Source organism: Chlamydotis macqueenii, chromosome 2, assembly GCF_036417535.1.
Source record: "Chlamydotis macqueenii isolate bChlMac1 chromosome 2, bChlMac1.mat, whole genome shotgun sequence".
Lineage (NCBI taxonomy): Eukaryota > Metazoa > Chordata > Aves > Otidiformes > Otididae > Chlamydotis > Chlamydotis macqueenii.
In genome coordinates, this window is record NC_141557.1 from 72976673 (window position 1) to 72990981 (window position 14309).

General features: G+C 37.6%; 1 protein-coding gene across 4 annotated transcripts in view; it reads left to right on the top strand.

Annotated features, from left to right (window-relative positions):
• The window catches only part of ECI2 (enoyl-CoA delta isomerase 2), a 31286-nt gene that overhangs the window by 15762 nt on the left and 1215 nt on the right, over positions 1–14309 (top strand). For all 4 annotated transcript variants that reach the window (XM_086741905.1, XM_086741906.1, XM_010124037.2 and 1 more), the window contains exons 2-9: positions 1978–2140; positions 3395–3493; positions 5121–5312; positions 6161–6230; positions 8139–8241; positions 9854–9974; positions 11915–12004; positions 14044–14187. In XM_086741905.1, coding sequence (XP_086598031.1) covers positions 1978–2140; positions 3395–3493; positions 5121–5312; positions 6161–6230; positions 8139–8241; positions 9854–9974; positions 11915–12004; positions 14044–14187 — 982 coding nt within the window. The remainder of the gene's footprint in view (positions 1–1977; positions 2141–3394; positions 3494–5120; positions 5313–6160; positions 6231–8138; positions 8242–9853; positions 9975–11914; positions 12005–14043; positions 14188–14309) is intronic.

Here is a 14309-nt window from a genome sequence, read left to right on the forward strand (position 1 = left end):
GCAGAGAACTGAGTTACAAGCAGCAGGGGAGAACTAAAGAAACGAGGCCTTCTTTTATAACCAGACTTCAATAAACAGTTAAATTGCAAAATCTCCTATTACAAACCAGTAGGTAAGGAGGAAAAGAAGAAGGAAAGATGGAGTATTTGAATTGGATAGATGATGTATTTTGCCCAAACATTTTGTTGCAGAGAACTAAAACTGGATATAAACAAACAGCAAAGAAAAGTAGATCTGAGTCTGGACCTACTGAAAGATTGTTCCACTTTTCCCTAGCTAGATTTTTTTTTTAATTCACCTAATTGTTTTCTCCTCCTCTAACTTGTCCACTTTGCATCCTTAATAAGGAAGAGAACTTGTGATCTGCTAAATCCCAAACACCCTTAACCATGAATATATGTACATACATGCCTTCAGACTGGCTGCTGTGCTGTTCCCCTATCCCCAGCTGTCCATCCTCAACTATCATTCATTTAGGGTCACAAAAATACGGTCACTATTTAATTGTGTATAAAAGAGATTCTTATAGTCTATTTACAATATTTAAAATGTTGTGTGACCATAGCTATGTCCTGATTGTCAAACATCCTGTAAACCCAAATCTCCGTTTTTAAATGTTGAATCCATTTCAGAATAGTCACTGCCTAGACTGACAAAAAAAAAATCGTGCCAGATATGTGGATCATTTTGGGAACAGCAGCATTCAATTAGTTCCAAACATGGCTGGAAAAAATGGAGGGAGGAAAAAAAAAACAAACGAAAAGAAACCACTAGTCTTTCTGCACTCTCATTTCCTTCTTCCTGTAAATGTGACTTTAAAAACACTCTTGGCGATAGGATATGAAAGTGAGCGTCATGTTCTGTGACTCCAGGACAGACTAAACAAAGAAACTTAGTATTGAAAAAGAGATAATTAATTTATCTATCCTGTATGATATTCTAACATGATATCTGTCTGTAAGTTAGCATGGGACAAGTTGAGGTTTTTGGTTTTTTACTAAAATAGAAATGGAACATTGATACATAAATTGCTAACCTTTTAAAAATAGTAGAAATACTTAACGTATATTGCAATCTGCCCAAAGAAAGCTGAGACAACATGCTTTTGCCCTACTGAAACAAGCCAAAATTTTTAGACTTCTTGGCTTTTGATTCTAAACTTTGTTGAAGTAAACGTGCTTTTACAAAGCATTAAAGAGTTAAGTTATGTTTGGTTCTTCGGGATGGGGTTTGTAGGGGTGTTTTGCGAGGGTGTGTACTTGGTGTTTTGTTTGGGGGTTTTTTTTGATGGAATTACCTTTTTTCCTGGTGGAAAGTTCTTCTTTCAGAATATTTTGCTTAACTTTATTTCAAGTGTCTGCAGGCTGTTTTACAGCCAGTCCTTTTCTGAAGTAGATTTTAAAATTAGTCTTCACTTATGCTGCCCTGATTGGAGAACCAGGCTTTGAGATTTAAGTGCTTCAAGGCAGAAGCACACAAAGATCACAAGAAACAGTCAGGCTGTGTGCTCATTTTAGTTCATAGACAGATAAAGCTGTTAATGTTGCATAGAGAGATTTAAACTGTTAATAAAAAGTTCTATATTTCTTATTTATTTGTTGTGGACAGAGCCTGTAGGGCTATGATTTATTCCAGAAACAGCAAAACATTAGTTTGCCATTACTGCCATTTAGTGGTCTATGTGTGATTATCTGGTATGTTACTACATATTTTTTTTTGTCATCTGTCAGCATTAAATCTAGCACTTTGTGTACCTCCAAAGGCTAATTATGTTGCAGCTAAAGCAAACTTCTAAAGCAACTTTCTTGTAATTTTTAGTGTCTTGCTTTTTGATTTTTTTTTTTTAATCAGTGCAGGTACAAATATTTAATGTTTTACATTTACTTTAAATGTCTTGAAAAGTAGCATATTTGTTTCTCCTCTAGTCTTACACAAAAACCAAGCGATGGGGATTTTTTTTTTCTCACTTACCAACAGGCAAGCACAAGCTGCTTACATTCCAGCGATTCACCTGCACATGACTGCAGCCACCATGCAAGTCAGCCAGAAAGACTTTGAAAAGGCTCAAGAACAACTGAAGCTTTTGAAAAAGGATCCTGGGAATGAAACTAAGTTGAAGCTTTACGCTTTGTTTAAACAGGTAAGCTTGACTGGTTTTGTTTCATAAGGGGCATTTATAGTCTGAGGGGATGGACCTGTAAAATATTTACTTAAAACAGAGGTTGTTCACGTGTTGTGTCTTAACAAGCTCTTTGTTTCAGGTGCTCAAATTCTGTTCTTGAAGTGCCAGCCCCTCAAACCCTGCCTGAATTCTGAGGAAATCCAAAGTTCCTTCATCTTACAAATCATGCTTTGAATAGAAACCTTTATTCAAAGAAGTAGAGACAAATTACACGCATTGTGTGATGCCTTCCGTATAATACAGCACATATTGATGCAGCTCTGGAAAATCGCTTATGCATAGGAAAAAAAGAGTCTATGCCCCATGCTTCCTCTTAAGTTTGTTGTATCTACAGTCAGTCAGCTGGGCCAATAATATAACAGTGTTGACATTTGAAGGTGGATTTCTGTGAGGTTTTTTCTTCTTTCTTTCTTTCTTTTTTTTTTTGTGTGGTCATTATAGTTGTTTTCTTTAAAAAAAAAAAAAAAAAATCAAGGAACTGTTCTTCCACACTTTGAGTGAAGGTTATACTTTACTACAGCATGGAAGGAGACCTTTTTAGAAATAGCTGCAAGTCCTTAGCAGGCCTTGTACTGGCATTTGGGGAAGTATTTGTGGATCACATTTGGCTGCAGGATCAGTACAGACTGTGGCTTGTTATATTGAAGATGACAATTGTTTATTTAAATAAAAAAAGACAGCTGACTGTTCCAGGTAGTTTTACTAATTAATAATAATGAGCTTATAAATGTATTCTTTCTTTCCTGCCTCCCACTTCAAGTATTTCTCTCCAATAGTGTACTTTTTTTCAGGAAAACTGATCCAATGCCCTTGCTCATAGGAGGGTCAACTTTGAAGTAAGATCCAACTTAATGGATCTTATGCAATGATTTCTTCGTTCAGATAGCTTACAAGTCTGTAACTTTCTTCTTAAGTATAAAACCTCCACAATTTTTGAGATAGGAGAACTTAACATGTTTTGGAAAGTAGTGTCTCATGTTGGTTAGGTACTTCTGAAAGCCCAGCACCAGGTGTTAGGAAATAGCAGACACTGAAAACTTCATGGTATGTGAACTGTCTGAATATTGCCCGACAACCAGGTATTCCTTCTGTCTCAGAGTTGAATTCCGTATCTCGATCAGATAGATATTCCTAACAGCTGTCATCTTTTCTGCCAAGGCATCTGAACTTTAATCAAAGGTTTTAAAAAGTTTTGTTTCACTCTCTTTTCAGGCCACTGAAGGTCCCTGCAGTTCTCCAAAACCAGGTATGCTGGACTTTGTCAAGAAAGCCAAGTGGGATGCATGGAATTCTCTTGGCAATTTGTCTCAGGTGACAATACCTATAATTTCACTTAGATACTTTGTAGATTACTCTTATTTGAAGTGCCTGGTCTATAAGTGAATGGTTGATGTCTAAACATATTACATGCTAGTTGAGTGACGCTGCTTCAGACACCAGAATGTTTTGCGCTTTATTCTACAGTCACTTCACTACCTCAATGATTGGAGATTTTTTTTACTGTGTACTCCTAGTTGTAAGTTAGTACTACCAGCTTGTAGCAGTGTAAGAGATCTTAGGTATATGGTCACTTCTGATAAAAAAAAATAGTCTTTTTCACATTATTTTCTATTCTGCTGTTCCCTTTAAGAAAGATGGGTTGAGCTTCTTGGTTCTTACAACAAAGAACAAATCTGTGAATCCAGCATATTGATAACTTTGTAATTTTAAGAAGTCAATCTTTTGTGCCACTGACTAAGGAACTAGAAAAAAGTGGTGTATTGAGAGCCTCTCTTCATTCTTTTTCACTGTATTTTGACATCTTTAATACCTTTCATAAGCTTTAGAGAAATCTTTAGTTCAAGTGAAGTGAGCAGGAAGAATATAGATGCAAAGATACAGAAGTGTTCTTTTTTCGTGCAGACTGTAGTACGTCTGACATCACATATGGCTACCACAGTTTCTTCAGCTACTGTTAAATGAAGGAAACATAAGCTTTACAAACCAGCTGTGTCACTGCTCTATTAGGCCCGCTGTTCAGGAGTAGTTTCTGAGGTCAGTCAAAGATATTACTCAATACAGAGAGATTTTTTGCTTTTTTACTTTTAAAAGAAAACATACTTGCCTCATTTAATGAACTTAACATATTCTTGTGCTGCTTTGGGGCTTTTGGGGTGTGTTTTGGTTTTTTGTTTGGGTTTTTTTGTTTGGTTTTGTTTTTTTTTTTTTTTTTGAGATGACTCTGCAGCATTTAGGAATAGCCAAAAAACACTTGAGGAAAAGAATCTCCTCTTGAAGCTATAGTCAAAAGAGAATAGACAATTTCATTATTATGGATTACAGAATTGCTCAAAGTATATGGTCCTTTCAGGAAAATAGGTTGTAACAACCAAGAACTTGCAATTCTTTTAAATCACTGCTTACTGTAGAAATAGGGAAGCAGGATTCTTTAGGCTTTTGAATGTCACGTTTGTACTAAATCAAAATTAGTGTCTTCAAGCACTTTTAAAATGTTCTAGACCCATTTCAGCACTCTTCCTTTCAGCAACACATGTTCTAAAACAAAAACTTCCATTTTGTTGGAGAAATGTCCGACTGGAAAGCAGAAACAAAGGATCCATGGAAATGTGTAAATGCTGGGATTATGACAAAGGTCTCTCTTGTAATCTTAGGTGTGGATGGGGGTGCTTCTCCAACAAAATAAATGTCATCTTCTCAGCATCTATGCACTTTTATTTTGTGGATCCACTGCTGCTACTTTTCAGATGACTTTAGGCATGATCTATAGTGTTTCAATACAGCATATTCCTCATCTCACACTAATTAGAATGCCTTCTAATTGAGTTTTATAGGTAGCATAACAAACTGATTTCCATTTCAGCCTTTGATAATCTTGTGTGATTTTTTGGTTTTCCTCCTTTTTTTTTTTTTTTTTTTTTTTCTTCTTCTTTCATTACAGGATAATGCCAGACAGAAATATACTGAGCTCGTCTCAAGTCTGGTGTCTGCAGAATCTACTGGCCACAAGGAAGATGCTTCTCCAGAAGAGAGCAGGCATGATGGCTATGAAACCATACTAGTTACCACCAAAAACAATATCACAAAGATAATGTTTAACCGACCTAATAAGAAAAATGCCATCAACCACAAGGTAAAGAAATTAACTTAGGAGGATTAGTGATTTTTTTTTTTCTTTTTTTCCTGGGTAATCTAGTTAAGTTTTTAAAGAATCATTACTGCAGGTTTTGCAGAACTGACTGAAGCATGGTGGTCTGAATTTTATGAGCACTTAGTTTCTTGACTCTGACAACTTAAGGAATAAGTATCCAGTACAAAATGAAAGCATTCAGCTAAAATTTTGTGGATTGGGCTTTTCTGCGTCTTTTGAGTTCTTTCAGACTTATAATAAGATTACAGTCTGCACTAAACTAAACTGGCAAAGAAGTCTTCTGCAGGAAGACTGGCCTATTTTGTGGATACAAGATTTGACATGTAGCCTTATGTATAACAAAGCATGTGTGTAGCCTACTTTGGCTTAGCACTGTTGTGAGTGTGTCTAGATAGTCTTCCAGTTCCCATATCTATCTTCATGAGGAAGTCCATCCTGTTGGAAATGTGATCATCCTGTTTCACAGCTACAAACGTACCGGAACAGAGATTTCACCTTAGCTGATGCAAATTCTTTAATATATTATTTTACCCCTTTAAACTACTTCTCAGGTTTTAAAATTAGCTATTTCCAGTTGATGTGTGTTTTCCAAAGGACCTTATTTTGTCCTTTAGATTTGCATCGGAAGTCTTGAGTATTGCAAGCATGTGTCTTCATGCTCAGAAATACCTCACATGTAATACTTAACTTTCTGTGGATGCAAACTGTGTTCATATTTAAAGGAACCATAGTTAATGTGTCTTTCAAGTTCCTTGTTGTCAGTGTGAATCTCCTTCTTATAATCTTTTGCAGCATCACATTTGTGCTTTGTTGGTTTTTGTTTTATGCAGATGTACAGAGAAATTATGAAAGCACTTGAAGAAGCTGGAAAAGACGATTCTACCATAGCAGTTATTACTGGTACGACACTTAATATGCCTCTCATAGATTTTGTGTTATGCCAAAGTGCAGTACTGACATGAACTATCTACCTGTATTTAGACTAAGATAGAATTGTGCAAGTGAGGAAATTCTTTCCACTAGTATAGACCAGCTATTTTTCCAAAGTTGGCAAAGTTCTTTCAAGGTGATGTTTTGAATTCTTTAGCAAGTTTGGTGTTAAATCAAAACATCTTTCTGAGATGAGAAGATAGACAAGGAATACTAAGGGCTTTATTGCTTTTGAGTAGCTGATATATCTGCTCCACAGCATCTTCATGACTGCTTTTGAAGTTCATCGGTATGGGTTTAGTCAATTTTCTCTACCTCTGTGATGCATTGGAACATGCTAGAAACAAGCCTCTCAAATCCTGCACTGGCATGGCCAGTTTCTGCTGCATCTCTACTTATCATCATCAGAAAAGACAGATAGTTTATGTTGATGGGGTTTTTTTTATTGGTGGTTTTTGTTTTTTTTTTTCCTGTGACTACCATGGGAAAGGATTGGCCAGGCAAGCTGCAACCTGGCCCAGCTATATACATCCTTGCCACCAGATGTATGCAGCTGGACAACTGCAGCAGCAGTGTGGAGGGGCAGCCTAAACTCATGCTGCCTGTGATGTCTAGCTGCTCTGGGGACATGTCATTTGGATTCTTTAGAGGACCCTTTGGTCTGTCTGTGATGCTGACTGAATGACACAGTAGCAAAGGCAGGTGGGAGGGACAGAAGAGCTGAGACATGGTCTGTCTGGCGCATCCTCATTGCAAATAGGTGTGTGTTTAGGAAATTAGCCAAAGGTGGAGCTTTGGCTGGCAGCTAAGTAGTGTGGATGCAAGGTGAATTTGGGCTTAAGCCTGTTTACTCACTACTTTTGAGGTAATTGCGTATGTATGCAATTTTTCTCCACTCTCTTCTTTACTAACACCTTGTATTCCCAGGATGCTGGATTTTCTTTCAGTAGCAATGACTAAGCACAACAACCCTTAGAAAATGAGAAGGGTAGTTCACACAACTGGAATGTCGAACAGGTGTATAGCTAGGAGTAAATAGCAAACACCCCTGCACAAACCTTTCCGTTCCATTTCACGTAGTTAGTAAGAACACTGCAGTGTTCTTACTGGATGTGCTAACCAGTGAAAGGTCCCATCCTGTGAATGTCCTCGTGGAACACAGAATGACTTAGACAATTAAATCATATATTCTAGCTTTTAAATACTCCTTGCTCTTTTGATGGTGCCTCAAACTGACTTATATATTCACTAACAGGTTATCTGCTTCTTACTGAAGTGTCTGTCTTTCAGTACAATGATTTCAGTGCAGTGTTGTCAGTCTGATCCTTCGAATGCTATGCCTTTCCCTTAATTAGTCGTAAACCCCATGAAACTTCTACCATCTATTAAATAGGTCATTCTGTCTACTTTTGATTCCTTCATCAGTTTGAAGAGGGATGAAGGGAGATGCATAAGCTTACATTTCCTTTTTCTTGTTTGAAAAAAAAAAAAAAAAGTTTCTCAGATATCACTGTGTGAATGATAGTGAATTGACAGAAAAAAAACCATGAGCACATGTGGATGGAAATAAATAACTTTTATTTTTCCATCTGACACTGATAAGAAAAAAATATTTTTTTTTTTCCCTCCTCACATCTTTCAAATTTAGTATTTTGGCTTTTTACCTGTTGTTTTTCTGTGAATTGACAGTCAAAAGTTATTTTTAAACCATAGATGTCCTTTTAAGGTGATGTGTATACTTTGAGACAATCCCTCTAATTACTTAATAATGTTACACACTTAGAATGATATTCTTTTGTAGATGCAATAAATGGAAGCTTCTCTTCTCTTACCTACTCAGAAACCATTGACACATATATTCATATGTGTTCTCTGCAGGAAATGGAGACTACTACAGTAGTGGAAATGACCTGACTAATTTTACTAATATCCAGCCCAGTGAAATGGAGAAGATGGCAGAAGATGGAGCAGTATTACTCAAGTAACAATTTGGTTTAATATGTGCATAAGTTACTGTAATGGGTAAAATTTATTTTGCAGGCATTGTTAGAAATTATGAGAAGCAGGGACCCAGTGATACTGCGATACATCCATTGAGATGGTTGTGTCCAAGAGTTCACCATGTGCATAAACACAATGATCATGTGAGAGAAGTACTATTAATTGTGTGAAATAAATTAGATTAATATTAGAAACCTTTTAAAGTACAGTGATGATAAAGCCTTTTTTTTTTTTTTTTTTTTTAGTCCTCAAGGTAAGTGCATATGTAATGACAAAAATATTATTTTGTCTGTGTAAGCTACAATGAAAAAATTGTGGGTTTTTTGATATCCAACAGTGTCTACACTAGCAGGACATGACAAAATACCTTCACTGTCAAACTTCTTGGGATAGAGACCCGGTGTAATGAACTTGTTCAAAATTGCCCAGGAATTCTGAGATCTTGGTTCCATCTTTGAGTCAGATCTAATCTACCTGTTAAACTAACTTATTTTCTAAGGCCAAGGAGATCAAGGACATCATGGGCATCATCTGATACAGTGTTTGAGATGTTTTTTTTGGGACAAACAACATATTTCTTTCTTCCATATTTAAGCAGGTTTTGCCTTCTCTTTTACTGCCACATGTGATGATTATATCTGAGAGATGCTTGCACGTTGGGTTGCTTCCTCAAGCACTTGCAATTGATGGAAAATCTAAAATACACAGAAAAGCAAACAATGGTTTTGATTTATATTTTAAAGATGAACTGCAAGTAAAGTACTGAGTTTTGCAGCTTTTACTTAGGCAAAATGTTTGTGGATCACAGTTACCCCTACAAAGTGATAATGATGCAGTCCAAGTGGTATTGCAAAGATGTTATTCAGTGGTATCAGGCAAATGTTCCAGCCTGCAGCGTTTTGCAGGGTGTTCAATGCAGTGCATGGTCTCACACGTCCTTTATGGTCTTTCATCTTGCTCTTGTGAGAAGACTATTTGCTATGCTGTTACTATTACACAAGCACAGTGCTTCATTACAAGTGATGCACAGAGATGCCAGAGAAGTGTCATTCTTACAACACTTATATTTTGAAAATGTATTTTGCACTTCTTGGATGGGGAAGTGGTTGTTAAATGAAACAAAATGCTATTTCTCAAACTCGTGCAGAACAACACTAGGGAAGTCTGTGTTGAGGTAGCATCACAATTTTGATGCCTTGTGGGACTTCACTGCAGAACAGAATTTGTGAAGGAAATTAATATCCCATGGGTGGAGTTGGGATGGATATATAGCAGATAAGTAGACAGAGCAAAAGTCTGTCCTTGTTAGTGAGCTGTCTTCAGATAGCTGAAGAGGACAGCACTTTCATAACCTGGTTGCAGGAAGTAGGAAAGCTGTGCTGTCATGTATATGTTTGATTCTTAGTTGGTAAGGAATGCAGATGTTTTAAGTAGTTCTTATTTTGTCAGAATTAATTTGAGAAAGGGTCAAAAACATATGTTACATAGAATCTAGATCATGGTTTTTGTTACGCAGTGTCTAATCATGTTGTTTGTATTTGATGAAGAAGACTAGGATGAGTCTCTTACGTTCTGTTTTTCATTCTCTCTAGAGAGTTTGTGGGTCATTTTATTGATTTTCCTAAACCGCTGATTGCAGTGGTAAATGGCCCAGCTGTTGGAATCTGTGTAACAGTCCTTGGATTGTGTGACATTGTCTATGCTTCTGACAGGGTAAGTACCTGACATAGCTGATCCCAAGAAAATTGAGCTACAAGCGACCAACTTATTTTGCTTGCTGCGTAACGGGATCATCTAGGACCGTGTCACTCCTGACATATGCTTATATAATGTGCATGATTTATTCATTCTATTCCAGTCCCTAGATCTCTTTTACTGGAAGACTGTTGAATTCTTTCTCCCCTCCCATCTGATCTTTTTTTGCTGCAGGGTGAGCCTCTTGTTTCTTGTTCCTGAACAAGAACAGACTATTTTCATCCTCCCTTACAGTAGCCATAAGTGTGCTTCGCCGTCAGTGTACTTAGACCCTTAGATATACCTCAAGTTTACATCCACTCTCTGTTGTTTCTTTTTTTTGAGCTAAACAGCAGAAATTCATTCAGTTTTTCCTCGTGCTTTCTTAGGCCTGCGGTCACATTCCTCTGGCCTCCTTCCAGTTGTACTGTGTCTCTTTGAGCATAGTGGTACAAACTGGATACATCACTCCAGCTTGTGTCTTATAGATGCAAAGTAGAGCAGAACAACTTCTGCACATTTTACTGACAGTATTTCTGTTTTGAGATCCCACAGTGTTATTTGATTTACGTACTTGTGATCTGCTGTAACACCTGGATCCCTTACTGTAGAGTTGCCAGTTAAACAGTTGGTCCTCTCGTATATTGTGTACTATATACCAAGTTATTTGTGCCAAACTTTAACTTGTCCATATTAAATGGTATCTTTTCACTCATACCTCTCCATTTTATTAAGTTAATTTTGAATTCCAGTCACTTCCCCCTTGGCATAGTATCTCCTACAGCTGCAAGTTAGTATAGATTTAGTTGAAGTTTAATCCAAATAAGCATTAAATGTTTTGTCCTCCTATTAATATTATCCTTCTTTCTTGAATGGTTTGAGATACATACTTGAATTTCCTTTTACTACTTATATACGTAATCTTTGGTAAATGCATCTTATTTTTAATGCCTTGTTTTGTTTTGTTTTGTTTTTTTTTATCTCTGCATGCTTGTTTTAGTTTTACACTTAGTTGTCTCACTCCAGTTCCTGGGGCACCAGTTTGTGCCTCTGATATAGTTCGTCTCCTGTTGCTAAAGCGTGACCAATTACACTAGCATGTATCCTGGCAGCTGTTGTCTAATCTTTTCTTACAATGATAATAGATGCCACTTTCTTGCTAGGAAGTCTATTGATCTGTCATACTGCATGGCTGTCTGCGGTACAGTAGGAGATTATTGCCATTACAGTGAAAGCTGCATTGACAACTCGTGCACTCTGTGTGTATCAGTTCATATTTTTAAATGGAAATAAAGGCAAGCATTTTGTTTTCCTTGCTTAAAGATGATCTGAGTTGTCAAAATGTAAAATTCTGCAGTGCACTTCTAACTTGCAATTAGGGTATTGTTTTGTATGATCTCATGATGTATTTCTGCCACAGGTTCTTTTTAAATTTGCATAAAATTTGAGGAAAGAAGATTCAATGACTTGAATTTTTCAGAAGTAGAATACACTTAGTGTGCCTTCAGAAAGCAAAATGCTCTTTACCTCTTGAGTTGTTTGGGCTGTGTATTTAATAACTTTTAGGGCAGATATGTATGAACATCCTTTCTGTAAAGATTTTGCACTTGTAAATTAGTTTCTGTAAGTGCTGTATTCAAATAAGGTAACTTCATCAATGGGATTGTTTAGGATAAAGGAATTGAATTATACAGACAAAGTCAGCTCTTGAGTGCATTGAGAGAATGAAGCAGAATTACCACATGGTGTTTAAAGCTTGTTATGGTAGCAGTTCAAATGTATTTCTGGTGAACTCTGTTAGAAGCTTTAAAATGGAAACTAAATCCTGGTACTGTAGTTTTGTGCTCTGTTGTGAGGTTTGCTTTGGTGGGTTTTTTGTTTTGTTTTGTTTTTTGTTGTTTGTTTTTTTTTTTCCCTAGGCTACTTTTCACAGCCCATTTAGTCAACTTGGACAGAGCCCAGAAGGATGTTCCTCTTACCTGTTTCCAAAAATCATGGGCTTAGCCAAGGTAAGAATGTCTGTACTGTATGTGGGATCATCTGACTTTTGTGTGTTGGTATCCTCCAACTGTAAGAGCAAGTGGAGTCACAGCAAGAGTCCTCAAGGAAAGCTCCTGTTCACATCTTTTGAACCAAAGATCAAGAAATATCATGACAGTGTCAGCACAGGCACCATAACAGAGAAGTGACCATTTCTAAAGTATCACCATGCTGTGATACTGATGAAAGTTTTCTTTCTCATGGCCTCCTCCACCTTCTTGACACAATTTCTATACTGCAAAAGGTTGTATTTTCCTTCCAGCAATGTAAGGGAATGATGTAAAGAAAGGTTAAAAAAAGAAAATATGAGCAGTCTTAAGAAATGTCTTGGTAGGCCGCCTTTATCGGGTAAGGGAGCAAGTGTTGCAGCGGCTACTGCCAACCTTGTCTGAAACTTGTATTCAACCATTCCTCCAAACGTGATTGTGAAACAAGCCATTTATTAATTTACTTTCAGACCTTTTATATTATCTGGTTTGTTCTAATAGATATTGATCTTCTGTCCATACTCTTTATTTTCTCTATCTACTCTAGAAATAATGAAACTAAATAATAGTAATTTAAAAAAAAAAAAGAAAGAGACACAACAGAATCCAAAATTTCTTTTCTTAGAGTGACATAACTCCCTTTCTGCTTCTTTAGATATTCCACAGGAAAAAATCTGGATAGTTTCAGATAAGTATCTGAAATTATTGCTTGTGTTATAATAGAATGTATTTTTGTTGAGCAGGGTATAAATCTGTGAAGTAGTGCAAGTGCTTCGTAAACATCCAGGTATCAAGGGTAGTCTGTTCAGTGAGATATGGCCTACCAGTCCATGTTCTAGAAATCTACAGGAAGTGAACAAACTAATTTATGACGAGGTAATTTGGGGTGAAAACCTTTGGAGCTCTGCCCAAAACTACTTGTAGACTCTTGGTGAACAATAGGAGCTGGAGGCCAGCCACTAGTGGTGTGCTCTAGGAGCTGGTACTGGGTCTAATACTTTTTTAACCTCTTCATTATGGCCCAGATGATGGGCCATACAGCAGATGATACAAAACTGAGAGGAGCAGTTGATACACTAGATGCATTGCCATTCAAAGGGACTTAGAGAGGAGAAAGAATTGGAGACTCTCATAGACTTCAGCAAAGTAAAAGGCAAAGTCCTGTACCTGGGAAGAAATAACCCCATGCTGCCGTGCATGCCGGGAGCTTGCTGACTGGAAAGCAGCTTTGTGAAGAAGGACCTGTGGGTCCTGGTGAGCAACAAGTTGCTCGTGAGCCAGCAACACACCCTTGCAGGAAAGAAGGCCAGCAGTATCCTGGGTTGCACTAGGGTGTTGCCAGCAGGTTGAGGGAGGTGATTCTTCCCCTCTGCTCAGTGCTGGTGAGACCACCGCTGGAGTGCTGTGTTTGGGGCAGGGCTCCAGCTACAAGAGAGGCATGGACATACTGGAGTAAGCCCACCAAAGAACCACAAAGATGTTTAAGGCACTGGAGCATATGGTGTGTGAGGAGAGGCTGAGAGAGCTGGAACTGTTTTGCCTGGAGCAGAGAAGGCTTGGGGGAATCTTGTCAATGTTTATTAATACCTGATGGGAAGGTAAAGAAGATGGAGACAGATTCTTGTCAGTGGTGCCTAGTGACAGAACAAGAGGAAAGGGGTATGAATTGAAACCCAGGAAATTCCATCTGAATATAAAAAAAAAAAAGTATAGGGAGAGTGATGAAACACAGGAACAGGTTGTGCAGAGATGCTGTGAAGTTTTCATCCTTGGAGATACTCAAAACCCAAGAGGACACAGTCCTGGGCAGCTTGCTCCAGCTGACCCTACTTGAGCAGGGAATTTGAACTAGACAGTATCTGGCAGTCCCTTGCACCCACATCTATTCTGCGTTCTTTTCAGAGGGCAGACATTAATGAGCAAGAGAGTAAAACAAATGTGACTTGGAAGCATGTACCTTTCCTGTCGGACTACTCAAGTCTTGTCTTGTTGAATCACGCTTTCTACTTTTCTTTATATAGGCGAATGAGATGTTGCTCTTCAATAAAAAGCTGACTGCAGCAGAAGCATGTGCCCAGGGACTTGTGACTGAAGTCTTCCCCGACAGGACCTTTCAGAAGGAAGTTTGGGCAAGATTAGAAGCTTATGCAAGCCTCCCCAAAAATGTCAGTATTTTAACTTTTTCTCCAGCTTGTAATCTTGTAGCATTCCCAGTCCCCCTCCAAACCTATCCTATTCACTTCATCCTTAACTGAATAACAAGGGTCAATATATTTTTCCTCAAGGA